Source organism: Podarcis tiliguerta (genome assembly GCF_965153285.1).
Source record: "Podarcis tiliguerta genome assembly, chromosome: 12".
Lineage (NCBI taxonomy): Eukaryota > Metazoa > Chordata > Lepidosauria > Squamata > Lacertidae > Podarcis > Podarcis tiliguerta.
This window is the reverse complement of record NC_139545.1, coordinates 57541874-57568563: the sequence shown is the minus strand read 5'-3', so window position 1 is coordinate 57568563 and position 26690 is coordinate 57541874. Positions and strand designations below refer to the sequence as shown.

The following is a 26690-nucleotide window of genomic DNA, read 5'->3' as shown; positions in this document are numbered from 1 at the left end:
GCATCCGCACAACAGTCCAGCGAAGTTGATGTTGAAGAATCATTGCTTTGAGACTGGTGATCTTTGCTTCTTCCAGTACGCTGACATTAGTTCGCCTGTCCTCCCAAGTGATACGCACATTTTTTCTGAGACACCATTGATGGAATCTTCTGAGGAGTTGAAGTTTATAAGTGGTCCATGTTTCACAAGCGTACCGTAAAGTTGGTGGTGCAGTAGCTTTGTAAACCAGCATTTTGGATGATGTCCATTTTGTGGATGTCTTGATCCTCAAACACTCTTGTGCTTCAATTGGGAGAAAACTGCACTTGCAGAGCTCAAACGATGCAGGATTTCCACATCTACAGCCCTTGTGGAGGGATAACTGCCCAGGTAGGAAAAGTGATCAACACTGTCCAACATCACATCGTTAAGCTGGATTTGTGGTGCTGCAGAGGGGGTTGTTTTGTGCTTGTTGGTGCAGCACTTTGGGGGTTTTATTGGTTATATTGAGGAATAGACTAAGCTTCTCTATAAGCTTCTGTGAAGGTATTTAGGATGGTTTGGAGGTTATCCTGTGAGTGTGCACACACTACATTGTCATCAGCATTTTGCAGCTCTATGACGGAAGTTATGGTAGCCTTACTCTTTGCTTTCTATTGTTTACTAGCCTGGTCTTCACTCTGGAGAGAAACGGGGAGAAGAGCGACTTCTTTTTATGAGCAAAAAGCAGATTACTTAAAAACGAAAGTTTGCTGCTGCTTTCTTTTTTAATATAGCAGAGAAGTGGCCTCCCCCACAGATACCAGAGTTAGTGACCTTAGGCATTTGTTGCTTGGGGTTGGGTGGGAGGATTGTGTGTAAAACTGCCTAAATTCAGCCTGTGCAATGATGATGTTAGGAAAATATATCTTCCTGTGTCAAAGAGACAGGATCCCAGGGTTTACTAGGAACAGATGAACCATTCCGCCCCCGCCCCCCCATGGGGATTTCTGTTTTCGTTTATGCGGTTCGTTAACCTTAGTTTAATTTTCAGGCACAGTGCATTGGCTTTCATTTGCTCCTCTGAAGGTTCAGAATTCTCCTTATCTACATCTTATCTGGCTGATTAGAAGGTTTCAGTTGTGGATTAATGGTGTGGGAACGATGTCCTAGTTTGAGTTCTTTATATAATGAAATGTGGAAGAGAGTTACAGGTGAAAGGAGATGACCTTTTATTTTGTTGAGTGTGTTTGAAATGTTTATCCATCTGACTGGAAAACTCTCTTCGGTTTACCAGAATAATAAAGACAGGCACGTAGGAGATCACTTTACTGCAGTAGTTAGGTCATTGGCCCAACTAGCTCAAAATTGTCTGCTTTGGGGGTAGGGGCACCATTTCAGTCTTGAGGGCTCCATTCTCTCATGGGCAACCTTCCAGAGGCTGTGCACTTGTGGAGAGCAGGGCGAGAGGTTAAAGTGAGTGGAACAATGGGTGTAGCTTTTTTCTTGGCTGAGGTAGGCAACATTGGAGCCGTGCAAAAGTCAAGAGGCTTCTGTGTGCACAGAAAATTGCTTTCTTGGGAAAGCAAGAGGTACTTTCATAACAATCAGGAATGGTACAGAGCAGAGCCAGTCAGGGGTTGTAACCTGAGAGGGTCCCAAGAGACCGGTTTGGAGACCTGTATTTGAGCCTGCAGTTTCCCACTCCTACTCTGACTGGCAGAGACTGCCCAAGTTTTCAGGCTGGTTTTTCACATTCCTACTGGAGAGATGCTGCAGAATGAATGAACTAAGGACTGTCTGAATGCAAAACATTACTGAACTATGGTCCTTCCCTAATATATTTGCTTGATTCAGGTATTACAGTGGTGCCTCGCAAGACAAAATTAATTCGTTTTGCGAGTTTTTTTGTTCTGCGAGTTTTTTCGTCTTGCGAAGCACGGTTTCCCATAGGAAATGCATTGACGGTTTCCCATAGGAATGCATTGAAAAAGGCTATGGATAAAGCTCTTGTTTGTCCTTGAAGGTTTTCATGGAGCATGCTTTCTAGTACAAAGGTTTGGGGTGTGCCGGTAATTTGCCAAATTGTTTTAGTTTCCATTACAGTAAACTTACAGTTCAGAAGGTGCTATCCAATGCGCTTCTGGCACAATAAACCAGTTAGTCTCTAAGGTGTTACTAGGCTATTTACTATTCAGATGTGTTCTATTTCAAGATTGAATAATAGTGATTCATATTTTGGAGTAGGACTGGGCAGAAAATAGGTTGAGATCTAGTAGATCTTGGGGCAATTTGCAACGTTTTAGCAACAGCAGCTGCTGAGAGGCTTAGAAAAATATAAATTAGCCTTCTTTGAATAAAGCAAGCATGGAGGAAAAGCAAGCATTAATATTTGTGTGAATCTTTCTCCAAGGCTTCTGAGCCCAGTTCTGACAGAGCTTAGTCTGTTCCTTATTTCTGAGTTTACAGAAGCCCCCCTCCCAGGACTTGATGTTCTGGTTTCAGTTGATGAACCACAAAAGTTCTAGACAAAACAAACAAAAACAAAGTACATCCATCAAGTCTGAAGTTGGCTCGCCCCGACTTCAGGCTTGATGGATTTAGAAAAACATTTTCATACCTGGGAAATCAAAGTTGGCACAAAGAAATACAGTATATAATTTAAAAGCACAGTCCTTGCCGTTTCTACTCATAAGTAAGCACAGCTGAAATCAGTGGGACTTACTTTCTGTTGTATGTGTAGGATTCCAGCCTAAATGTCAGTGACAGGGAGGAAAAAGATGAAAGACCTCCCGATTGCAGCCATGGGGGACAGGCACAGCAGTAGTATTAAATGTGTCTTGTCTGAGCGGCGGAATTTCTCTCTTCAGTGATCTCAGTCCTATTGCATCTCTGTATCAAATGTAGTTGGGAAAAGTGATTATTGTTCCAAATTTCAGCACAAGCTCATTTGATGAGTGTGAAGTGGTTAACTCAGAAATGTCTCCTTGTGCCATTTACAGATGGATGGAATTCTGTGGATACACATTTTCTGATTTACTGGTGCCATTTTTTAGCATGTGTTCTTCTGATTATTCCTTCTCAAATTCTGTTCACATTTGCTTATGTGAGCATGGTTTCAATCAGTAATATTGCATAATGCAGCAACTTCTTGTACTGTTTGTTCCTACACGGTTATCTAAGACTTTGAAATCATATATATGAATACTATGATAGTCACCAACGTGGAAGCGAGTCTGCTTCTTTGAGTTAGCTAGGTCTTACTGTTTTAAGTACGGGTGCTGTTGAGGCACATTCTTGCTCACGAAGCTGTAGTTATTCAGGCTGTGTTGACTGCGCTTCTGCTTGATCACCAGTATTGTAGTATCGTTCTGTGTCTTTTGCAGACCTAGTTGATTTAGCACTCGCAAATAAAATGAAGACCTGGCTTAGCTCAGTTCCAGTAACCTAGAGGTCATTCCAGGGCTATGGAAATCAAATGTTAATAGGCTGAAAGAGCTGTCTGCCATATAAGTATAATACTAACTCATAAAAGGAGCAGATGCATAGATTAGATGGCTTTAGGACACCCACAAAATGTGCATGTTGTGCTTATTCTAATTCTCCCTTCTGTTGATGGTTCTGTTTTATGAGCTGTGCTGAAGAGCCCTCTTGGATTATGGTGAAGTTTTTGATAAATTGTATTCCAAGATGCTAGGTCATTTACAGCATCATGAGGGGAGGAAATGCAGTATGTTCAAAACAGTTGCATTGCCTTCTCCTCAAAATACTTTCTCCAGCCAGGTTGACATGAGAGATGTGCTCCCTCCATACCTTTTTAAATGGACAGTCAAATAGTTACCAACCATGAATTTCTTAACAGCAGTAATACATCATTATGTTAAATTCACATGTCATCTTCAAGAAGACTTGAAATGCAGTCCCTCCAATTAAAAGGTAAAGGGACCCCTGACCGTTAAGTCGAGTGGCGGACAACTCTGGGGTTGCCGTGCTCATCTCGCTTTACTGGCTGAGGGACCCGGCGTTTGTCTGCAGACAGTTTATCCGGGTCATGTGGCCAGCATGACTAAGCCTCTTCTGGCAAACCAGAGCAGCGCATGGAGACACTGTTTACCTTCCCGCTAGAGCGGTAGCTATTTATCTACTTGCACTTTGCCGTGCTTTTGAACTGCTAGGTTGGCAGGAGCTGGGACTGAGCAATGGGAGCTCACCCCGTCACGGGGATTCGAAAAGAAGCTTGCTATTTTTCCAGAAGTCTGGAATCCTCAGGCAGAGGGTGCCCAGCCCTAAGTGAAAATTATTCTCATGTGGGTTCTGCCAGCCGTCAGGATAGAGTGTCACATCTTGCCCCTGCTTTTTCTATCTGACAACCCAGTTATTCAGTTAAATCTGGACTACCATTTAATATATGCATTCTTGACTTTTTGCAATTCTTTACGATATTTGACCCATGATAAAGGCATAGCGAGACAGCTATCAATGTGGCATTTTAATACAGCAAAGTGTTCTAATAGCAATTGCGTATCTGAAAAGCACTAACAGTTTTATAATTAACACTTACATAGGATAAAACAGTTACTCATCTTAAAGAAGAATAGTGATGATGCAGAAGGTGTGATATTCTTATGTTTTGACACCATTAGTGTACACAGCGTTTCAGAGGAGCAAAAATAATAATTATCTGAGTAGTTTTGCAGCTTGCTTGATAGATAGCCAGAAAATCATGTGTTCTGTGGCCCCAATAAAATAATGCTCACACCCTTTCATAGATGGTTGGCATGGTTGTAGTTACTTTCGTGTGGTATAGTCATTGGTTCAGGGCCATTGAATATAGTAACATGCAGGAGAGGAGCTATGATATAACTTGATCCCCCAATGAAGGAAGCTTGGAAACAACCACATTTAAAATTTCTTGGATGTTTAATTTTTTGAGGTCACTTCTTGACTGAACAAAACAATGGACTGATTCTCAACCATCTCCCCCCCCCCCCCCCAGGTTTGGTATGTGTTATTTTGATTTAAAAGTCTGTAGTCTAGTGAACAATTTTGGCTAAGTAATGTTGCTTTTTTACTTGTTTGCAATTCCAAAGAAGGCTTGAAAAGCCTGGGTCTCGCTTTTTATTCCTTGTTGCTACGTTAAGTTGGAGGTGGATCTAAGTGCTTTGTAGCTAGATACCCCTCATTCTGCCTTTACTGTTCAAAGAAAAAGACATCTAGGTGCCTTCTATAATTTACTTTTTATAGGAGCAAGGTGACAGAAATATTGGGGTCGCTTCTGCATGCTAGATCAGAAAGAGCTTCCATCTGGTTTAACATTCTGCTTCCAACAGTGGCAAACTGGATGCTTGCAGGCAGTGGCACAAAGGCAGTAACTCTCTGTTATGTCACCAGCGTTTGCCATTCATTAACATAACAGCATCTGAAAATGGAGGTTCTGTTTAGCTTTAATAGCAGCACTAAATAGACCCTTAAGAAAAAGAGTCCTTGTGGATCGGATAGAGGGTCCGTTTATTTCCCACAGTGGCTAACTAGCGCTTTGGGAAATTCACAGAAGGCCGATCTAAAATGGTGACTGTGACCACATTCTATAGTAATGAACACCATAGTTTTGTTACGGAAATGACATGTGGGGAGCACATCTTTAAAGTTATTTCAGGGCTACAAATATTATGCCTGAATGTATCCTTACGACTTGACAGCTCAGGGAAGATACTTGGCTTTATAAATTTATAGAAAATCCATACTTTAACCAACTCTCCTCATTCCAACGCCATTTTAACCATTAAAGAAAGGTGAATTTGGGCTCCACCTCCCCCAATGAACCAAGAAGCAGGAAGTCACGTAAGCAGCAGGAACAGGGCATCTTGCCATAATTCCCCAAGTGTGAGACAGGGCCCCCAACCCAGGGAGTGACCAAAGGGGACACAATAGATGTCCACCGAAGCAGTTTAGCAAGTCAGGTGTTCTGAAGGCCCATCTCCAGACAAGTCTCCTGAGGGCAAGGATATGTAAAGAGTTTTATTGTTCTTTCGGTGATGGGTACTTAAGAGGTGTTGGGAAAGGTGTCTGATAAAGTAACCTAATGTTGAACTTCTGTAACCCTTGTCTACCCCTCCAATTTGTGACATGCTAGTGATTTAGTGATGATGTATCAATAATGCCTCTCGAAGTGTATTCTGGGGGAAAGAGGGAAGTTTTAAAAGAGGATGTCACCCCATGCTGGGGGTTCTTACTCCTTTGGGCGCCTGTTGCGCAACAATAAAGACCATGGTCTACTGACCGCTGTTTTGCTCCAAATTACTTGGCTGGAACTTTCGTCTTTTACTGACCACATAGACCCATGGGGGACTTGCACCCCGACAAGCTGGGCTGTTGAGTAGTCTCTCACCCCGGAATTTTTTTTCCTTTAACAGTCTTAATAGCTAGAATTTGGCACCAGTGATTTCATAGGTTGTTGTACTAACAACATGCCAATGCTTGTTTTTCAGACGACGCCTAGCAGAGCGCCAGTGGGCAATGGAAAGAGCGGCCATTATATGTCGATGGACATGGCTGCAGGCTCAGGTTTCTGACTTGGAATATCGTATAAGGCAGCAGACTGATGTTTACAAGCAGCTCCGTGCCAATAAGGTAGGCCAGCTTTCTTCTTTTGAGAAGTATCTCTTTCATTCTCTAACCTCTTATTCAGGAACGATACCAAGGTTTGGATCACAGTTTATTTTGGGAGTTCAGGAGCAGGTTGACTATGATGTAGTTAATGCACGCTGTAAGGCAAGGCCCTCACTGTGGTATAATTAGAGCTGCAAGTTGCAGCTGGGCTTTGTGGCTAGCCATTATTATTTTTTAGCCTGTTGTGATGTCCAATTCCGCCTCAGGTCTTCCTGCAACTGTATGATTTTTAAAGCAATCAGAATTATGTTAATAACTGGGCACATGGAATATTTCTACACTGGTGTTGAAGAAGTGGACAACACGGGACATTTAGAAAGCTGTCTGAGCCCCGGTGAAACAAACAGTGGTGGTTATCTGGGTCAGTCTGCTTCTGTCTGGGACCTGATTAAGGGCATTTACTGGCTGCAGCTCTGTTTGCGCTAACAGGCAAAGCTACAGGAAGTTTATCTAAAAGCAGATATCCTGCATGCCCCCTACTGCTACCAAACATTTTTGCTTATGGAAGATTTAGGGAGGCAGGAAGGGAAAGATCTTGACTGAATAAAAATCTGTCAACTGTGCAATCCTTCATGTGCATGGATTAGCAAAATATTAGGGGCACTGCAGCCAAACAGCTTTGTAAGTCCCAGCCCCATTTTTGCTATCTTTGATAAATAATAAACAAATATAAAGTAATTCAGTAGTAGTAACAATAATAATTTATATGCCACTGGGTTTCCTCAAAAAATAGTAAAAGAATAATACAACATCACACACTAAAAACTTCCCTGAACAGGGCTGCCTTTCAGATGTCTTAAAAATCACACGTGAATAATGTCCTTTTTTATTCTTTAGGGCCCTGTTGTCTTGGGTGATCTCCAGCACGAGGATGTGATGAGACAACAGAGTCGTCTAGGTTCTGCAGCTGTGGTGAACTCCAGGAAAAATAAAATACTGCCGCCACCCTCCTCCCACCTGAAGGTGCCTACTGGGGACAGGCAGTGTGACTTGTCTCCCCGTATCCCTTCCTACCTCCTGCAGAATGCAGAGAAACAGGTCAGTGTATAAACCGTGGCAGTAGACTCCTTTTGTGCAAAGATATTGCTTAACAATGTGTGCTCCAGTCTTTAAAATCTGCATTGCCTTGGGTTGAGGCTTGAAATAACTCATGTGCTTGCTTGATGGGTGTCTAGAAATGTAATGCGGTTTTTAAAAAAAAATCCTGTAGATGTACAGGGTGAGTATAAGTGACTAAATTGGTGCTGTTTTCTAATGAAAGCAGGATTTGGATTTCCACCCCACACCTGCATTAGAAAAATTGCTAAAAAGTCTTGGTGGATACTGTATTCACAAACAACTTCTCTTCATTCATCTGGCCTTCCTTTTACCAGATATTATGTCCCAGATAAAACAGAAATGGAATCTTAAGTTTTATTTGTGATATAGTCCCCTGGGGGAGTGTTCTTGAAAGGGCTTACATGGGTGAGGCTCCTGGGAAATTTTGCTCTTGACCTTGGAGGAGGCAGATTTAAATTTGTGTTCTTGGTGGAGGGGCTGCATAGAGTGGGGGTCTGCTTCTCTTGCTAAATACAATAAAAAGGATATAATTATAAAAAAAGTTCTGGACAAACAGTGATAGATTTCATCTTAAGAGGCTTTTCCCCAGTGGCATCTTTTAAACAGATTTTATACCTTTACAAAGTGTAAAGCCTGCTGCTTTTGTAATAATATGGTGACTACTTTTTAAAAGCAGTGAAACGAAGGCTGAGAAACTTGTCCCAGGACAACTCATAAATAGGAGACTGAACTGGGGTTTGAACTAGGAAGTAACAGTTTTCCCAATAACTTACACTGTTCTTTCCATACTGTATTAGCTTTCTGGGGAATGGTAGGTATTCTCTTATAGCTCCTGAGCACATGATATCCAGAGTTTACCTCATTTCTTCTGAGACATCTTTTGATAGTCACTGATTTTCACCATGTGCTCATTTTTCATTTGGATTTCTCAGCTGCAGTGCCTGATGGCTTTAGGGATCCTGGTAATTCTGTTTCTCTAATTGCCTTTATTGCTCTTGCCCTGCAAACTTCCAGTTCTTACTCATTCATCCTGCCATATCTTGCACAGAGACCTAGAATTCTTTTTTTGTTTGTTTGTTTTTTAAGGCGTTTATTAGTTTTCCAATAAAAACATCCAATTAACATATCAAATCAGATCCAATAAAAATAAAAAACTAAAATAAAAAAAGGTCCAATTGTCTTCCAAATTGTAATAATTTTGTTTTGACTTCCCACGGTCTGAATTTCGAAGCGCATTCAACATCATAGTCCTGCAGGACTGAGACCTAGAATTCTTTACGCTTGATGGCTTTTCTCAAAACAAAAAATGTATTTCTCCTTTCAAGTTGTTACGGTAAAATCTGGGTGCGAGGCTGCTCTGCCACCCAGCTGTGCCCCCCCACCCCGTATCAAAGTTATCTTGTTACTGGTTATCCGTCAGGAGTTGAGAAAGGTAGCTTTATCTGTCATTTCAGGTGGTAGGTCTAATATGATACATAATGAATTCCTGTCCACAAGTTAAGATAGAATGAATTGATCCTGGTATCTGAGCAATTGGGAGTAAAATGCTTGATTTGCACAGCCCTCTGTAAACCTAGTTGTCTGTAGTGAGATCTTCGGAGCACATACTGCTAGGTGAAATAGTGAAAGTTCTTCCATAGTTTTGTGGAAGCTGTTCACATGACTGAAACGTGTCTTCATGCATTGGCAGTGGCTGTCATGGTGGTTTGCTTCTGGAAGAACAAGTCTTGTCAAGAAATGGGTGGGAATACTGCAAGAAGAAATAAAGAGGGCTTCTGCTCCATTTCTCATGGAAAAAGTGGTTCAGGAGTAGTGGGGGACTGTCACACTGATGCTGAGACCTTATGTTGAATTGAGGCTCATGCAGATGATTCCTTGAAGTGATCCAAATTCCTGGCTGGCTGTTAACAAATTCTCCCAGTGATGAGGAATCTCAGTGGATTTCCCAGAGCAGATCTTCTAATCTTAATTTCACTGATATGTTGATAAGTGTATTCTAAAGATCCATTCTTTGGTGCCTCTTTGAACTGAACATGCTGTTCCCACAGGGCAGAGTAAGGGTTTTTATTGTTCAGGCTTTGTATACAGTATGCTTTTGCTCCTCAGTGTTGTGTGTTTGGGCTTTGGTTTTAAGGAGGAGTCTCCTCTCCTGATGGGGTGGGAGGGTAGACTGAAGGATGTGTGTCAACCTTGGGAAACAGATGCTGGAAATCCTGTCCTGGCTGATTTGCTGGTATTTGAACTGTCACCAGACACACTCTTTCCCTTTTCTCTTCCTCCTTCCCTCCCTTCCATTTGCTCCTGAATTCATGTTTTTCTCTGCAAAATTTTAGACCAATCCTGTGCATGCCTGCTTAGAAGCAAGTTCTGTTATTTCAGCTTAGCTTACTTGCAAATATGGTTGCCTAAAATGTAAAAACAGATAAACAACACTCAGGATGCCAAATTCAGGGGTGCAGCAAATGCCTGGAGGCATAGAAACACATGGCCCTGATTACAGCTTTCCTGTAAATATTCACTGAGGTTTTCGTGTTTCCGGTTAAGTGACTGTTAGTTCATCTTCCCTACAGCAAGACCTCTTTTCTTCAATGCTAAAATGGATAACTAAGCTTCCTGTTAATGAGTAGCTTAGCTGCCTTCTTAAGTGAAGGTAGCAAATCTGAAGTTGGGACTACCTGATGTTGAAAGTGACCTGATTTTAAATATTCTTTGAGATAAATTTTCTGACAGCTTTTGGCATGACATTTATGGCAGGTGTGTGGGGTTTGTTGTGTGTTTCAGAGTCTCATTCTCAAAGAGCTTACAAAGTAGTATGTTGGAAATTACCAAATACGTTAAGCACCATAACGATGAGAGCTGAAATCTTGAGAAGTTTCTTAAAATGTTAGGTGCCATTCCTGCATCATAGGATTGTAGCTGTAGAGGATAATTGGATTACTTCCCTCTTTACTGGCATTTTTTGTTGAGATCTAATCATTAATGAGAGGAAGGAAATGCTCAGGTCTTATTTTTAGTTTGTGGATGAAATTTAAAGGCAGCTTTTATTGTTTAAATTGGAGCCTGAGGGTGTATTCATGGATCTTTCGAATGCAGACATATGGAAAGAGGCACGAATGGTTCTGGATTAACCCTACTGAGATGGCAAACTACTTTGCACTTTGTTAAATTCCTGCTTTTGTTTTGTTTTTTCCCTCTTCCTGCCTCCAGAGCACAAAACAAATGAGTCTTCTGATTCATTCTGTCACGAGACTTACTTGAGTTTGAGATTTCATTTTTCTCTTGCAGAATTCTCGCCTTGCGCAGTCTTTAAGAAACCTTGTGTGTCAAAGTCCCTCCTGTACACCCATCAATGGGTCTCCAGAGCCCCCCAAAGCCTGCACATCACCCCATCAAGTCAACGGAATAAGTAACTGGTTAGTCCTACTTTTCTTTCAGGTTGATCAGTGTGATGTTCTGGAATTTCTCTTGCTGAGTAAACATTGTGTTCTACACTGGCTCTGATTAAAAGAGAGAAAATTAATTTGGTGTTTTTGAGGTGTTTTGAAAAAAGAATTCTGTATGGATTGCCATAATTTTAAATGTTCTTGGACCAAAATAGAATACATTGTTTAGTGAAGCTTGTTGTAAAATGCATTCAGGTCGCTTGTCTGTGGCTCTATATGTGCTGGTGTGGGAAGCAAAGGCTTTCTGTGTCTCTTCCTTCGGTACAATTTCAGTTTTGAATATAGTCACAGGAGAACATTTGTTTGGGGAAAGATGTTTTCAGGTTCCATATACAGTAATACCTCCGCAAACATCTGCCCTGTCGACTGTGTTATAATCCATTTTGGCAAACATCTGCAACAAACCCGGAAGTACCGGAACGGGTTGCTTCTGGGTTTGCCACTCGCGTATGTGCAGAAGCGCAAACTGCTCCGCGTGCGCGCGCGCAGAGTGGCGCTTTGTCGAGCATCCCTTTCATGGAGCATCCAGGGTTCCGGAACAGATCCCAGACTCAAAAGAAGGTACCACTGTAGAGCCGTCAAATGTCGCCTTTGGGCACCATACCAGCTTCTTACGAAAAGTGACTCTTTCTTCAGAACAGATTCCATTTCATTATTGATCAAGTTTACCCCTGCGTTGCCATTTTTATTCATCACAATAGAACAAGATTCAAATTACACTTTTATACCACAATATAGTAAATACAAGCTATTGGCATCTACAGATGCCAGCATATGGAGGTAAGTCTTTAGGAATTTTATTTCTTGCTGTTCTGTCATGGCAGAGAAAGGCATTAAATTGATTGTAGGAAGAATAGGTGTTTATTTTCAGGCCTTAGCCTGAGTCTCCTGTATTACCCCACATGACCACTTCCCTATCCTGTATCTACACTTTTTCTTTATCAAATACCTGCAAGGCAGGGGTGCGTTATTCCTCTGAGAGTCCCCTGGGTGCAATGCCTATGTTTCACATGCAAAGAGTAGTAGTGACTCCTTGCAAGAGAACGTCTTGCTGTCCTTAATTGGGTTGAATCTAACCAAGTCATTACACAAGCAGATATACTTCAATTCGTGCAACCGTTATTCCCCTTCACACTGCCCCCAAATATGCTCTAGAGTAGGACCGGGCAATATATCAATAGATTGTTTTATACGGCTATTGAGAGCAAATCAGGATAATCATTTTTTAAAAAAATTACCTGGCAGTATACCATGAATCGGGTGTGTGCTTGTGTGGGATAGTCAAATAGCACGATACTGCAAAACTGGGAAGCCGATAGTTGTAAACAAAAATCTGCTCTTTTCCCTTATGGGGTATCCAAGAGCCCATATAGAGTTCTTATGTAGGTTCCCTATTGGTGGGAGAAAATAACAGAGGCCAACCAGAGAATATTGAGAAGCAAAGCAGCTAGTAAGCCTGATCTTTATTGATCTGTTGCAACAGGGTCTCCCCTCACACGCAGGAAAGGAGGAGGACCCAGAACCTAGGTGTGCCCGCCCTTATATAGACATTTTAAATTGCCCGCCCTGGAGTCCACCACCCCCAGAAGCATCATACATACATCACAGAAGGGGTGTAGCTCAAGACCACCCCCAGACACATCATACCTACATCACGGAGGGGCGGTCTACAGCAGAAATCTGAGTGCGTTGTTTATTTCCTGTCTGGCAGGTTACCTATTAATGCTTACTTGATTGGATACCCTGGGGATCCTGGCCAGTCTTTTGTAATGATAAATACTGTATTTTTTGCTCTATAAGACTCATTTCTTCCCTCCAAAAAAGTGAGGGGAAATGTGTGTGCGTCTTATGGAGCGAATGCAGGCTGCGCAGCTATCCCAGAAGCCAGAACAGCAAGAGGGATTGCTGCTTTCACTGCGCAGCGATCCCTCTTGCTGTTCTGGCTTCTGAGATTCAGAATTTTTTTTTTCTTGTTTTCCTCCTCCAAAAACTAGGTGCGTCTTGTGGTCTGGTGCGTCTTATAGAGCGAAAAATGCGGTACTTAGTTCCTGAGCCAGGTCACAGGCTCACCCTATTCATACACAGACATACAGTTAAGACAGGATTTGTGAAGGAAAAGACAATGGGGAGGCTTTTCCATTTCCCTTTGACCTTGCAGAGAAAACATTTGGTCAGTTTGGGAATCAAAAATGGTTTCAGGTCGGTCTTCCTGTGCTGATCTATGTCCGTGCTTGGTTGGTACATTTATGAACATTTATTATACATCTAAGACCTTAAAATTCTTATCACACGATGCTTCTTCCTGTCCTGTGCAGCTGTTGCAATTGCTAAGTGCCTTAGCTGCTCTTCCTCCCCTCCTGCAGCGGCAGTGGCAGGCTGATGCAAAAATCGCTCTTTGAGAAATCGTGTGTGCACTGCAGGGTAACTCTCTGCCGCAGCTCTCCGTATGCCTTGCCTGCCTTCTTGGCGGCAGGCAAAAACCGTCCTTGGAGATATCTGTGTGTGCAGCCTAACTCTGCCCAAGGGCTCTGTCTCCTGAGCAGGCGGAGGTGAGCAGCCTGCAAGCGGGAACTTCCCTCCCTCAGAGACCCAGGCTCTTGCTGAAAGGCAGCCACCGGGCTGATAGGTGGCATGGCTTCTGGAATCTGGAGTCTCTTTTCTCCTCCTGTTCTCAGTAAAAATATAAATTGGGGTAATGGGAAAAAGAAAGCATAAGAGCCACTTCCCTCTTCCCCCTGCTGTGCTTGTTTATTGCAGTTAGGTGTGATTGTCTGTACCTCGCTCTCTCCCCACTGCTGTGTTTGTGTGCATGTGGGTTTTGTTTTTGTGAAAAAGCAGAACACTTTTTAAAAAAAATTAACACAGCCACTTTATGCTGGCATGCTCTAAAGTAGCTCCCCACCACCACCCTCACACTGCTTCCCCTGTCCCAAGCAAGCTTCCCTCTTTCGCCTGTTGTGCTTGTTGATTGTGGGTGTGCGATTGTCTGTCTGTCTGTCTGTCTGTGTGTATATGTGTGTGTGTGCGCGTGTGTGTGCGCTCCCCATTCCCGTGTTTGTGTGCAGTGCATTTTGTTTTGTTTTTCAATTAACCCAGCCTCTCTTTGCTGGCAGGCAGCAGCTCCTTTTCTTTAAAGTACAGTGGTACCTCGGGTTACATACGCTTCAGGTTACAGACTCCACTAACCCAGAAATAGTACCTTGGGTTAAGAACTTTGCTTCAGGATGAGAACAGAAATTGTGCAGCTATGGCGCGGTGGCAGTAGGAGGCCCCATTAGCTAAAGTGGTGCTTCAGGTTAAGAACGGACCTCCAGAACGAATTAAGTACCCCTGTAGTTTCCTCCCCCTCCACCATCTCCCCTGTCCCAAGGAAACTGCAAAGAAACAAACTTCATTGAAGCTCTGGCCACTTCCCTCTTTTTCCCATCTGCATGTGCTTCTTATTGGGTGTGGGTGTGCGTGTGCAAATGTCTGTGTGCCTCCCTCATTATTCTCCTCCAGACTCTCTCACTACCCTAGAACTCTTATCAATTCTCCCCTTGCCCCTTTGCTTTCTCACACATTTGTTATTATTAATGACAAATATATTAACATTAATATATTCTCCAGAAATCTGTAATGTTGTAGTTCAAGCATGCTATTGAGTAAATTTTCATATAATTAAATGCATCAAATTTTCCTTGCGAAAATATTTATGTTTATTTAATAATTTTAAATTCTGTAAATTTTTATCCATTCTTTCTGGTTTATAAAAGACATGCAAATTCCCCTGGCACTAAAAATATAAATTCCATTTAGGAATTTTTTGTTCTGTAAAAATTTTTCCATTCTTTCTATTTTCACCTGGTTTATAAATGAAAATTAAACAGTTTAGTAACTGGTGTTGTGGGATGCGAACCTTCAACTAAGACTCAGTAGTGAAATACATTTGAATATCTAAAAATGTGACAGTGATTGTGAATTGCCTTTTTTCTTGTGTAGTAATGTAATTAATTTTTTTATGAAACGTTCTTACAAATACTGTACAGTGGTACCTTGGTTCCCAAATGGCTTGGCTCCCAAACAAATCGGCTTCCGAACATCACAAACCCGGAACAAAGTGTTCCGGTTTGCGAACGTTTTTTGGAAGCTGAACATTTGTCTCGGCTGTTGGCATTGTTTTCGGGGCCAATCAGAAGCCACGCCTTGGTTTGAGAATGTTTTGTAAGTTGAATGGACTTCCAGAACGGATTGAGTTCCTGAACCTAGGTACCACTGTAATAGGCTAAGACCTGGTCAATTACAATAACAACTTTGTAAATTATAGAGTTTTTGTTTTCTTCCCCTTCCCCCTTTACTTTGCCTTCTATGTGGGTGCTGTTTCTCTTTTATTTATGTCTCACCATGATTAGTGTACATAAAATTATTCTTCTAACGTTCAAAAACAATTTTTTAAGGAAACATTCTCTCACATTACCTTTGATATCTATGCTAATGAATTACTTCTACAGCTTCAATTTTAGAGAAAATAGAATTTAAACATTACCAGTACAATTGTACTGTAACATAACAGTTTTAACAATACAGTCATGCCTTGGGTTTCGAACAGTTTAGTTCACAAAAAACTTGGAACTTGAACATCACAAACCCAGAAGTAGGTGTTCTGGTTTGTGAACTTTGCTTCAGAAGCTGAACGGCCGGTGCGACTTCCACGGATTCCAATTGGCTGCAGGACGCTCCTGCAGCCAATCAGAAGCAACGCCTTGGTTTCCAAATGTTTCGGAATTGCATTCTGTTTGAAAACCAAGGTACAGTTCTATGTTAAATAAAGGTAAGTAAAAATTTATCAGTTTTAGAGTTAGACCCCTAAGCAGTAGCAGTTGCCAGGGCATTACCACATTCACCTCTACATTGTTCCAGCCATATTTCAAAGATCGTGATATATTGAAATATCACGATGTTTAGCTGGTGATAATGTAGAAAAATTCCATTGTGCTTGTGGCAGACGCTTGTGCAATGGCTTAGTTGGATCCAACCCATTGTTCCCCAGTGCCAGAGTGGTGGCTTTGTGTTTGCACTGGACCTGGTTCAGACTTGCAATTAAAACTTGTTGCATGCTTAGAATCTGAAGAATCACTTCAACTCTCTTTCCGTATTTTTGTTACGGTTCATCTCACCTTGGGCATCATTTTATTCTTTCTTGTTGATTTTGGAACTTTCAAAATTTCGTAGAACGGATTCTTTCTTTGTTCTCTCCAACCCTCCCCACCCCACTCTACTATTGCTGAATATTTGAGGCTGACCTGAAGTCAAGGAATTACAGTGGTACCTTGGTTTGCATATGTCTTGGTTTGCATACGTTTTGGATTACAATCAGGTCAAACCCGGAAGTGCATATCCCGGTTTGCAACCTTTTTTTGGAATACAACCCATTTTTATTTTTTTGATTATGAACTGATATTTTTTGGAAGGCCCCATTGGCAAAAGCGCGCCTTGGGTTACAACCTGTTTTGGTTTACAAACGGACCTCCAGAACGTATTATGGTTGTAAACCAAGGTACCACTGTACAGAGCAATGGTCTTAGGTTCATGTTGTGGCAATGTATACTGGAAACTTTATTGAATACAAAAATCGCACTCCTTCTACTTTGATCGCATCACATTTAGAATGCTCTGAAGTGATGGGGACTGTTAATGTAACGTGATAAAAGAAGTTCCTGTGCTCCGTAATGGTATCCTACTTGCATGGCTCCCCTTGGGACATCTGGCTGGTCTTTGTGGGTAATAGGACAAGGCTGAATAAACTAATGTTTGGGGGTTATTTTGCTTTCACTAATCATAAGTAAAACTAACTCAAGTTTGTCCAGGTTCGGATGTCAAAACAAGATGTAAACAAACGTTTCCAAGCTCCTTATGGTTGTGTTGGGTGTAGTGCAGGTCCAAGGTTTGCTGCAGCTCATCCTACTGCTAACCCCTGAAAATGAAGCCATTTGCTGCATTCAGCTACTTGGAATGCACCCTAGTGAGCCTGACTCATGCCCCCCTCTCATGCATGAAGGGAAGAGATTTAAAGCTCCTATTCTGAACAAGCTGCAATTTCCTGTCATATTAAAGCGTTTGCCTAGCATCCATTTTAATGCCATTTTGGCGCCAGACAAAAGCATTCTTCTTCTTTCAGCTTTTTAATTACTTTTAAAGTTTCAAATTGAATTTAAAATGACGTCATCTCTTCTAGCTCATTTTCAAATTCTTACAGTGATTGTGTTTTGCTTATACAGGTGGTGTTTTTAAATTTGGTATAATTGACCCAGGGTTGAAGTTGCTTTTGTTGCTCTTTGGTTTGTTCATTTATTAATAACTGGTATCTGGATGTGTTTCACTGCTTTTAATCTGTTTTATTATATGTTGCCTAGAGGCTTTGGCATGAGGTGACTGATAAATATATCTTCCATGTGCAGGAAACCATGGCTTGTAAAAACTGAAATGAATAAGCCATTATGTCCAACCAGGATGTGAGCCTGATATGAGATCCTTGTTCGTTTATAGAGGGTTTTATCCAACCTTGTTCCTGTACAAGCAGTTTGCACAAGCAAAGTGGACTTTCACTCATGCAGCAGGACTGCATCTTGACTCTCCTCCCCCATGCGGTTGCCCCCCCCCCCCGCTCCAAAAGCTGCTCCAGAGATTTGGGGGATCCTCTGCAGTAGATGTGGAGAATGCACAGGGAGTAGCAGGGGAGAGGAGGCAGAAGCCTAATTGCACAAGACGGTGTAAGTTTTCTGCCTGTGGTTTGTACAAACTACTTTCTGAACTATATTCAGAAACCTTTAAATATCCTCTTCTTGCGTGCAAAGGAGGGGTGAGGGGAATGTGTGAGCCTCAGGCATGTCACTGCGCTTTACAACAAGCCATAGTTGTCAAAGATTTAAGAGATTGCAAATCTTTACATGTTGGCTGTTGCTTGGGCATTGTGATCAGTATCTTTTAATGTCTGTTGGCAGTAGATAACTCATGAAATGAATGGAATGCTAAGTGGCTGGACTCCAGATTCTTGGCATGCTCCATCCCATTCAGTTGGATCTATGCCTCTGTTCCTACTTGCTATCCCATGGACACTGATCTAGCAGGGCTCTTCTTGGTTCTTTAGGTGCTGTGAGAGGGGTCTCTGGTTGATGCTGTGAACATGGAGTAGCAAATGCTTAGAGGATGCTTTACTGCAGCACCTGACGCAAGCCTTCTTAGTTGGTTGGGTGCTCTTTGGTAATGTTCTGGAAACAACTTGGGAAGCCCAGTTATCTCAACAAATGTCTAGAAAAGCCTTCCCCAACCCCCAGTTGTTATTGCACTGTAGACAAACCTGAGTCCGAGCTAGTATGGGCCAGTAGTCAGAAATGATGGCAACAGTTGTCAAACGGAGATAGGGAGAATGCCAGGTTGGGGAAAGTGGGTGGAATAAGGCGTTTCAAAAAACAACAACACAATACAGCATCTTGAAACAGCCATCACTAGCTCAGCATGTGCCTTTACCATGTTTGACTAAAATGGCAAGGTGTGAAACCTCCGAACCTTCATTTTTGTACCACAGTGTTTCGGTAACCAAAAGCCTGCTTTGTCTTGCTTTGTTTTGAGTACTGTCTGTTTGCTGGCAGAAAAGATAAGAACATCTGGGCATATAAAATGCATCAACATTGCTTCCTCCTGAATGTTGGCTGTATGTGTTGTAACCGTTCTCCCTGCCTCTGCTGCACCCACCAGTTCTGTGGCTCCCTGCTGTGAGGAGGAGTAATCAATTTGTGCCTCAAACCCAGTGGAAATTTACAGAAGACCCTGTATGCAGGCAGAGTCAGCAGCTTGAGCGTGCTTCCTGTCAGTTAGACCACAAAGACCACAAGAAGCTTCAAAATGCACAGCTCCCATATTAGGTAAAACTCGGATAATGAGTGTAGATTGGTCTATGTATTAGAATCGTGTTAAATTGCAATAGGTAGATTGTAAGCCAAGCCTCTAAGGGAGGGGCGGCAGCAATAGGAACAAAAGTCACGACCCGAAGCTGCTCGGGGCCCCTTCGTACTCTTGAGTGCGGGGGGGCCCGCCTTTGCAAACGCGTTACAAATAAAAGGGTTATCCTTATATCCAGGTTTCCTTGTCTTGTTTGGTGACCACGTTCAATATCTCACAAATTGGCGCTCCAACGTGGGGCCCTCGACGAGCTGTGCAGCGACCCCCGGTGAACGGGTAGGCGCCACTCCGATTTTTCGGAGAAACCCGACCCAGGGCGTGTCTGTGACGGTTCACGAGGGCTGATTGACGGAAACCTGATATAGGGAAGTGAGTCCGAGGCTGAGAGGAAGAGAGAGACCACGGTCGGGGACCGTGAGTACCCAGCGGGGACGCCCGCCTGTTCACTAGCCGAGGGAAACGGCGCTGAACTGCATTGGGTGAGTAAAAACTCTGGGATTGGGGAAAGGGACGGGGGTGAGAGACTCGTCTCCTGAGTGAAAGAGAGGCTCCATACGGACGCGTGAGTGTGGATCAGGACCCTGTCCTGACGAGAGGATTAGCTTGCGGTTCCGTGGTCCCGCGAGGGAAACGGCCAGGCGAGTCCGTGTGAATCTGTGAGTGAGCAGTTGTGAGACATTGTAACAATGGGCAAGGGACAGAGTACGTGTAGAAAAGGGTCTAATGGGGGAAAACAGGATCCCATTGATCCGAATAGTCCCTTGGGGCAGGTCCTACTAGAATGGGATGAAGATGGGGTGAGACAGTATACCAGGGGCCTGTCAAAAGTAAAAATGATTAATTTTTAGGGTAGTTTGGCCCCAATATCCAATAGGACCTGAGGGAGGTTAAAATTGGAATCCAGAAGGGGAAACTGATACATATTGAAGGAAAGAGTGTACGTGACCAGGAAGCATGCCTCCTGAGAAGGGAGGGGGAAGAGAGACTGACTTGTCAGTAACGGGTGAAGCAGTTACTGGTGGGGCAAGATAGGGTTGTGTAAGGGGCTGTGCAAGTTGAGATAAACAAGGCTGTTGCGCATGCAAGGAAACCTCCCCACCCGATGCCCAAAGAAGGGAAGGGAGGAAATTGGGAAAATAAGGGAAAGGGGAGATGTGAGGAAGTCGAGGAAATAAGTAAATGAAAGATAAAGATATGGAAATTGGATGTGTTTTAGATTTTTTTTTTTGTGTGTGTGTGTGTTTTGATGTATTGTTTGAAATGGCAAAAATGACTGGCAGAATCTGAGACCAGGGAGAAGAGTCGATGGAAGAAGATTGGAAAAATTTAAAGTATATTTACAGAAATATTGCAAAATTGAAAAATGTTATAAAGGATTAAGCAAAAACTGACTGTTAATGGGCTAAAGTGGAAAGCTTAGACTGTGTTAAGATAAATTATAGAACAAGGATTGAGAAAGAGGGAAAGGATTTGCTGAATTAGCTAATTTGAACTAGAAAAAAAAAAAAAAAAAGGAAAGTGTGAAGTGTGCCAAAGTAATCCAGTGAAAGGATGAATGTTTGAGTGGTCGGGGCTTAGCGTTTCCCCTTGGCTAAGCGTATGCAAGGGGCTGTGCATTTCTTGAAGTCACAGTCTGGAGTGAGAGCTGCTTGCCTGAATAAAATTGTCTCTAGGAGCGGATTACTTTTACTTTGTTGAGGAAAATTAAGATGGGGTCGGGAGGGAGTAAATGCACCCCTTTACAATGCTTTCTGAACAACTGGAAAGCGGCTACTAAAAATGATGATTGGGGATTCAAACTGAAGAGAGAAGAGGCTCAGGAGGACAAGCTGTGACAACCATGCCTTTGAGGGTGGTTCATGACTTTCCCGGGGTGCCAGACGCCAATGGAGTGGTCCCTGAGTGCACTTACACAGTGCAACATGTGCCACTTTCCAGTGCTGATGTATGTCACTGGAGAAACCAAAATCCATCCTTTGAGGAAAACCCAGCAAAAATTATTAAATTGTTTGAAGGCATTTTTAAAACCTATAACCCCACCTTTGACGACGTGCAGTACCTTCTAGACTCCATCCTGACCACTGAGGAGACTAGAAGAGTACATGCCGAGGCGAGAGCCTTTTTAAGGAACCAGGGAGTGGACGGGGGCCAACTTGACCAGGTCTACACCCCCCCCACCACACCACGGTGGAATTATCAGGAGCAGGCTGATTTAGCCAGCCTTACCACTTACAGCCAGCATGTGCTGACCGGAATACCTCCCAACATACCCCTTCAGGGACCCTAGTACGTTCATCTCAACCCCCTGCTGTGTTTTGGGTGGGATACGCCCGAGCTTGACCAAATGCAGGAGCCTTGGAGTCATTGGGGTTGGTGGCTGGGAATTGCAGTGGGAACCCTGTGCTCCTGGATGGCCATTTATTTCTGCTGGCATGAACGCCATAGAATTTGTGGGGAAAGCGCCCTGCAATTATTTTCCCCTAGTTGTTCTATTGCTTTTTCTAGTAGGGGAGCCCACAGCTGCCGGAGTTCCCCCTTCTCTGGTATGGGGCCTCAATCTCACTAACCAGATGCGTGTTTGGGGAGCCCACAATCCCTATAATAGACCTGGGAGGGCTGGGACAAGTCCGGGTTGGACAGACTCCTACCACGTGGTTTGGGTTCAGGGACTCTTTGCAATGTTAATAGGGCCCCTGCTAATTCTTTTGCTCCTCTGCTTGTGTATTCCCTGCTTATTGCAATGCTTGCAAAATATGGTATAACGTTTAATGACAAAGATGATGAATCCTACGGTGATTGCCCTGATGAAGGAATATAAGCCAGTCCCCCAGGACGAACCTAAGTATATTGGATTGTCCAATAGAAAAGGAGGGTGGTTGGGAGACCCCAGAGGGACAAATGGTACTCCCCAAAACAACTATGATGGGAATCTTGGAGAAAGTGCACGAGAGTGGACATTTTGGGACTGAAGGAATGATTAACCTAGTTAAGCCCCTGTATTGGAGCCGTGACATGTGGCCAATGGCTCATGCCATCGCCTGGAAATGTTTAATTTGTCAGAAGGTTAATAAAACGCGGGCAAAGAAGACAGAAAGAGGGGGGAGACCCCTCGCAGTATGGCCTTACCTGACAAAGCTGGGGAACCCCCAGATAGTATTCAAAGACTTGTTTCTGAGGAAATATTTGCAGTCACTGTCCCAGTCCTTATTATCTCTCCATAGGCAGGGAGTCTTGGCACAAAGACCCCCGTTGTTGGAACAACAACACCTTATTCCAGCCTGGCGACTTGGTCCTGATCAAAACGTGGAAGGCGGAGAAGCTCAGCCCGAGTTGGGATGGTCCTTTCCAGGTCCTGCTCACCACTGAGTCAGCAGTACGGACCCGAGAACACGGATAGACTCACTATCACCGGGTAAAAAGGGCCCCGCCTGAGAGTTGGACGGCAACACCGAGCCCAGACAATCCGTTGAAGGTGAAACTCACCAGATCAGGGACCAGGAACCAGGGAGGAGATTAAGGACAGTGAATGCTTTCCTGATGTGTTTATTTTGTACTTACAAGTGTTTCTACGAATGTTGTTGCTGCGCTCACTGTGAAGCATGTGTTTGTTGCGTGCATTGTACTGAAGAATGCTCTATAGTCTTTGTAGAGGACATAATAATTCAATATTGTAGAGTCACTCTGCAGGGGGTGGTCCATTGTGAGTTACTAGAGACCCCCACTGTAGTACAGGCCCTAAGATATTTGAGGAAGTGGAACCCCCAGAATGATCCTGAAGGGATAGTGGGGCCTAGCCCTCCTAGTCCTGGGCGTAGCTCAGGCTAGCAACGACTCATCGTGTATTGAATGCATCCCGACTACCAAAACAGGGAACAAAGTTACCAGAACTTTAATGTATTATAATGTGGCCCCGGAGTGCCTCACGCAGCTAGAACCGTGTGTATATAATCAAACCCAATATTATAGGTGCAAGACCAAAGAAAATAAGACAGAATGCTATGAACCCTTGGTGGTGGGACCAATCACGTCTAGTGTCTATGTGTATGGATATAGAGGGGGAACCGCGAAAAGGGCAGGTGAGAGAAAGAAAATGTTCTCTATAGCCCAAGACAGGCAGGGGTACATAGCACACAATGTAATGAGGGGAGGGGAAGCAGTCCATGTATGTTTCGATGCATGCACCGCTATAGCCAAGGGACAAGGCCCGAATAACTAGGCAGGAGTGACATGTGGGTCCCACAGCTGGGAATAGTCATATTTACAGGACAGGAAGTACTTGTTCAAACGGATAGGAGAGACCAATGTGGGAGCAGGGAGTGGGACGTGGAATTATTGGTACATGGAGGGAGTCAATAGGCAGCCCAGTTACAGGGGACCTGAGGGGGTAAATATCACCACTAGGGGAGCATCCACAGACTGCAAATCTGGAGGATGCAATCCCGTCTGCCTATGGGTCAAGGAATCTACAACAACCACACCGAAACACATATACCTAGGATTGGGGATAGATGGTACAGGGAAGGATCCTTATGGCTACTTAATTATTCAGGTACACACGAGCAAAGTAACAAAGAGACCCATTACGGTCTTTGATAGTTTGAGGAACAGATGCAACAGCTCAACCATCTCCCTCTTCCACCTAAAGCTCACAACATGTTTCTAAGCTTAGCCGAAACAATTGCAAAAGAACTAACAGTCAGGAATTGTTTTGTATGCGGGGGCACCAACATGGGGGATCAATGGCCCTGGGTAGCCCATGAGGTGAACTATACTGAGGTCTATAAAAGCCAAAAGAATTTTACCTACCACCATTTGGGAAATGAGATATGGCAGATCTCTAATCAGCTGGTGGGAACAGAATGCTTTCTAAGGAATGACACAATGGAACATGGGTAGGGAATATGCCCTGCCTAGGGCAATGGAATAATAAAGAATAGTGGAGCTCGGATAATTCCTCCAAGAAGTGGCCCTCACCTTTAGCCAACATGACTAATATGACCTTTCTGCAGGACCCCCAAAATACCACTTTAGAATGGACAACTCCAGATGGATTTTATTGGGCATGTGGGTCCTATGCATATAACCGGCTCCCTTTAAAATGGACAGGATCATGCGTGTTGGCCACCTTGCGGCCTAGCTTTTTCTTGCTCCCCTTGGAAGTAAAATCCAAATTGGGAATGCCTGTCTACGATGAAATAGGGCCCAGGAAAAAGCGGGCTACTCATATAGGGAATTGGAAAGAGATGGGACTGCAGGGTCATTCGGACGGGATCCTATTAATTTGCTAAACCGAATAATACGCTTACAAGCTGTGGTAGAGATAATTACTGATGAAACTGCTTCTGCTTTAACTAAACTGGCTAAAGAAAGTGCCAAGAGCCGCACTTATATTATGCAAAATAGATTAGCGCTCATTATTTATTGGCCAAGGAAAGGAGGGGTTTGTGGTAAATTTGGCCTGACTGATTGTTGTGTTGAGATAGATGATGGTGGAAAAGCTATGATTAGGCTAGCACACGTCCCGGTACAAACATGGGAGGGGTTGAACTTCAAGGACATGTTTAGATCTTGGTTTCCCAAATTGCCCGGGCTGCAGGCAATAGTGGCCCTAATTGGACTCATAGCTGCTGGGTGTATGTTAATTCCATGTGTTTTGCCCATATTTGTAAGGGCAATCAATAATTCTCTTTCTCTACTAGCGCAAAGGCAGGTCCAAACCCAGCTAATGTCCATGCGGTATGCCCCTGAGCCTACGGAGGGCGAAGAAGGAGAACATTGGGAATTGTTATGTGAATTTGAGGCAGGGTACAACAAGAGGGGGGGATTGTGAGGAGGAGTAATCAATTTGTGCCTCAAACCCAGTGGAAATTTACAGAAGACCCTGTATGCAGGCAGAGTCAGCAGCTTGAGCGTGCTTCCTGTCAGTTAGACCACAAAGACCACAAGAAGCTTCAAAATGCACAGCTCCCATATTAGGTAAAACTCGGATAATGAGTGTAGATTGGTCTATGTATTAGAATCGTGTTAAATTGCAATAGGTAGATTGTAAGCCAAGCCTCTAAGGGAGGGGCGGCAGCAATAGGAACAAAAGTCACGACCCGAAGCTGCTCGGGGCCCCTTCGTACTCTTGAGTGCGGGGGGGCCCGCCTTTGCAAACGCGTTACAAATAAAAGGGTTATCCTTATATCCAGGTTTCCTTGTCTTGTTTGGTGACCACGTTCAATATCTCACACTGCCCAAGGTGGGACAATGATTCCCTCCCAGGAGAAGGATTGCTTCTGTTTTGATGGGACCACTTTGCCTTAAATCGTTAAGCACATTGCTGCCTTAAGTTGGACCCTGTATGGCAGGCTATAAAACAAAATAAACACAACTGTGTTTTGCCTGTCTTCTTAAGGTTTTGATTTTGAAGATGTTTAATGTTGATGAAAAAGGTTTAATCCCTGCTTGGGTTGCTCTCTTTGCCAGACTATTTCTTTGTGGCATTCAAGGGTGTGGGTGCGTGTCAGCCAAACAATGTCCATAGCCCTTAATGGTGCCTCTGTTTTTGGTTTAGATCAGGCACGTCCAACAGGTAGATCGTGATCTAACGGTAGATCATTGGACATCTCTGGGTAGATCACTGGCAGTTCACTGGCTCCCCCCAAAGCAGCTGAACAACATTGCATTTTTCCCTGTACCCCAAAGAAATGGGGCCTTCCTCCCCCCCCAAAAAAGCTTTGACCTAATCACTGCCAGTTTTTAACTCTGTGAGTAGATCGCAGTCTCTTTGGAGTTGGCCACCCCTGGTTTAGATTATAAAGACATAATTGCTCACAAATATTTGGTAAAGATTAATCCTTTAATTACAAGAGGAAGGAGAGTGTTTTTCTTTCCCTCTCACCCTGTCTGCCTGGAGCTCTCGCTTTCCCTGCTCTTCTCCCACTGCTGCATTGTGTTAAATGGGCGGGCCAAGAGTAGTTGGAAATGGGCTTGGGTGTATGACACTACCCTGGAACCTGGTTTGTGGTGGTTGGGTCTCCCACGCCCCAGGGTTGGAATGCATAGTTAATCTGTGACTGCTATGTAGAAGGGAAACAGTTGTTTTTAAAACATGAAAGGAGTTTGGGTTTTCCCCTTGTCCTTTTCTCCCTGCCCCCTCCCTCACAGTTGCAGAAGCCAACATGGGTAAATTCGAGGAGGCCCCCCCCCCCCCCGCAAACTGGACATTTGCTGGCCTGGGGCTCTGGGCTCTGTATATGAGTTAAGTCACCCAAACCTCTTCCCCAGGACTTGCAAACTTCACAGTGGTATGAAAAACCTCTTGGGCCTTTTGTCCTAAGTGACAGTGGATTCAGGTTGTTTGTAGAACTGGAATGTGTTTGAATGTACTGAAGCATGATGGGTTTTGCATATTCCTCTTAATATCTCTTAAGGCAATAGTATGGATGGGTGGAATATTTCCCAGAAAACTATTGAGAAACACAAAGCTCATATTTTTCAACCTGTTTGCTTTTCTTGGATTGGATCCAAACGTGTCTTTCTGCTAGCCTAGTGCTTCTTTAGCTCGCAGAAGAGCTGCTTCCAGACGAGCATGAGAGAAATGACCCTAAACCCAGAGAGGTTGCTCCATTTGCACAACCT

General features: G+C 43.5%; 1 protein-coding gene across 5 annotated transcripts in view; it reads left to right on the top strand.

The window, feature by feature from the left end:
* LOC310660858 (KAT8 regulatory NSL complex subunit 1-like) overlaps positions 1-26690 on the top strand; it is a 47918-nt gene that overhangs the window by 8516 nt on the left and 12712 nt on the right. For all 5 annotated transcript variants that reach the window (XM_083406267.1, XM_083406266.1, XM_083406268.1 and 2 more), the window contains 3 exons: positions 6447-6588; positions 7465-7665; positions 10972-11099. In XM_083406267.1, coding sequence (XP_083262393.1) covers positions 6447-6588; positions 7465-7665; positions 10972-11099 — 471 coding nt within the window. The remainder of the gene's footprint in view (positions 1-6446; positions 6589-7464; positions 7666-10971; positions 11100-26690) is intronic.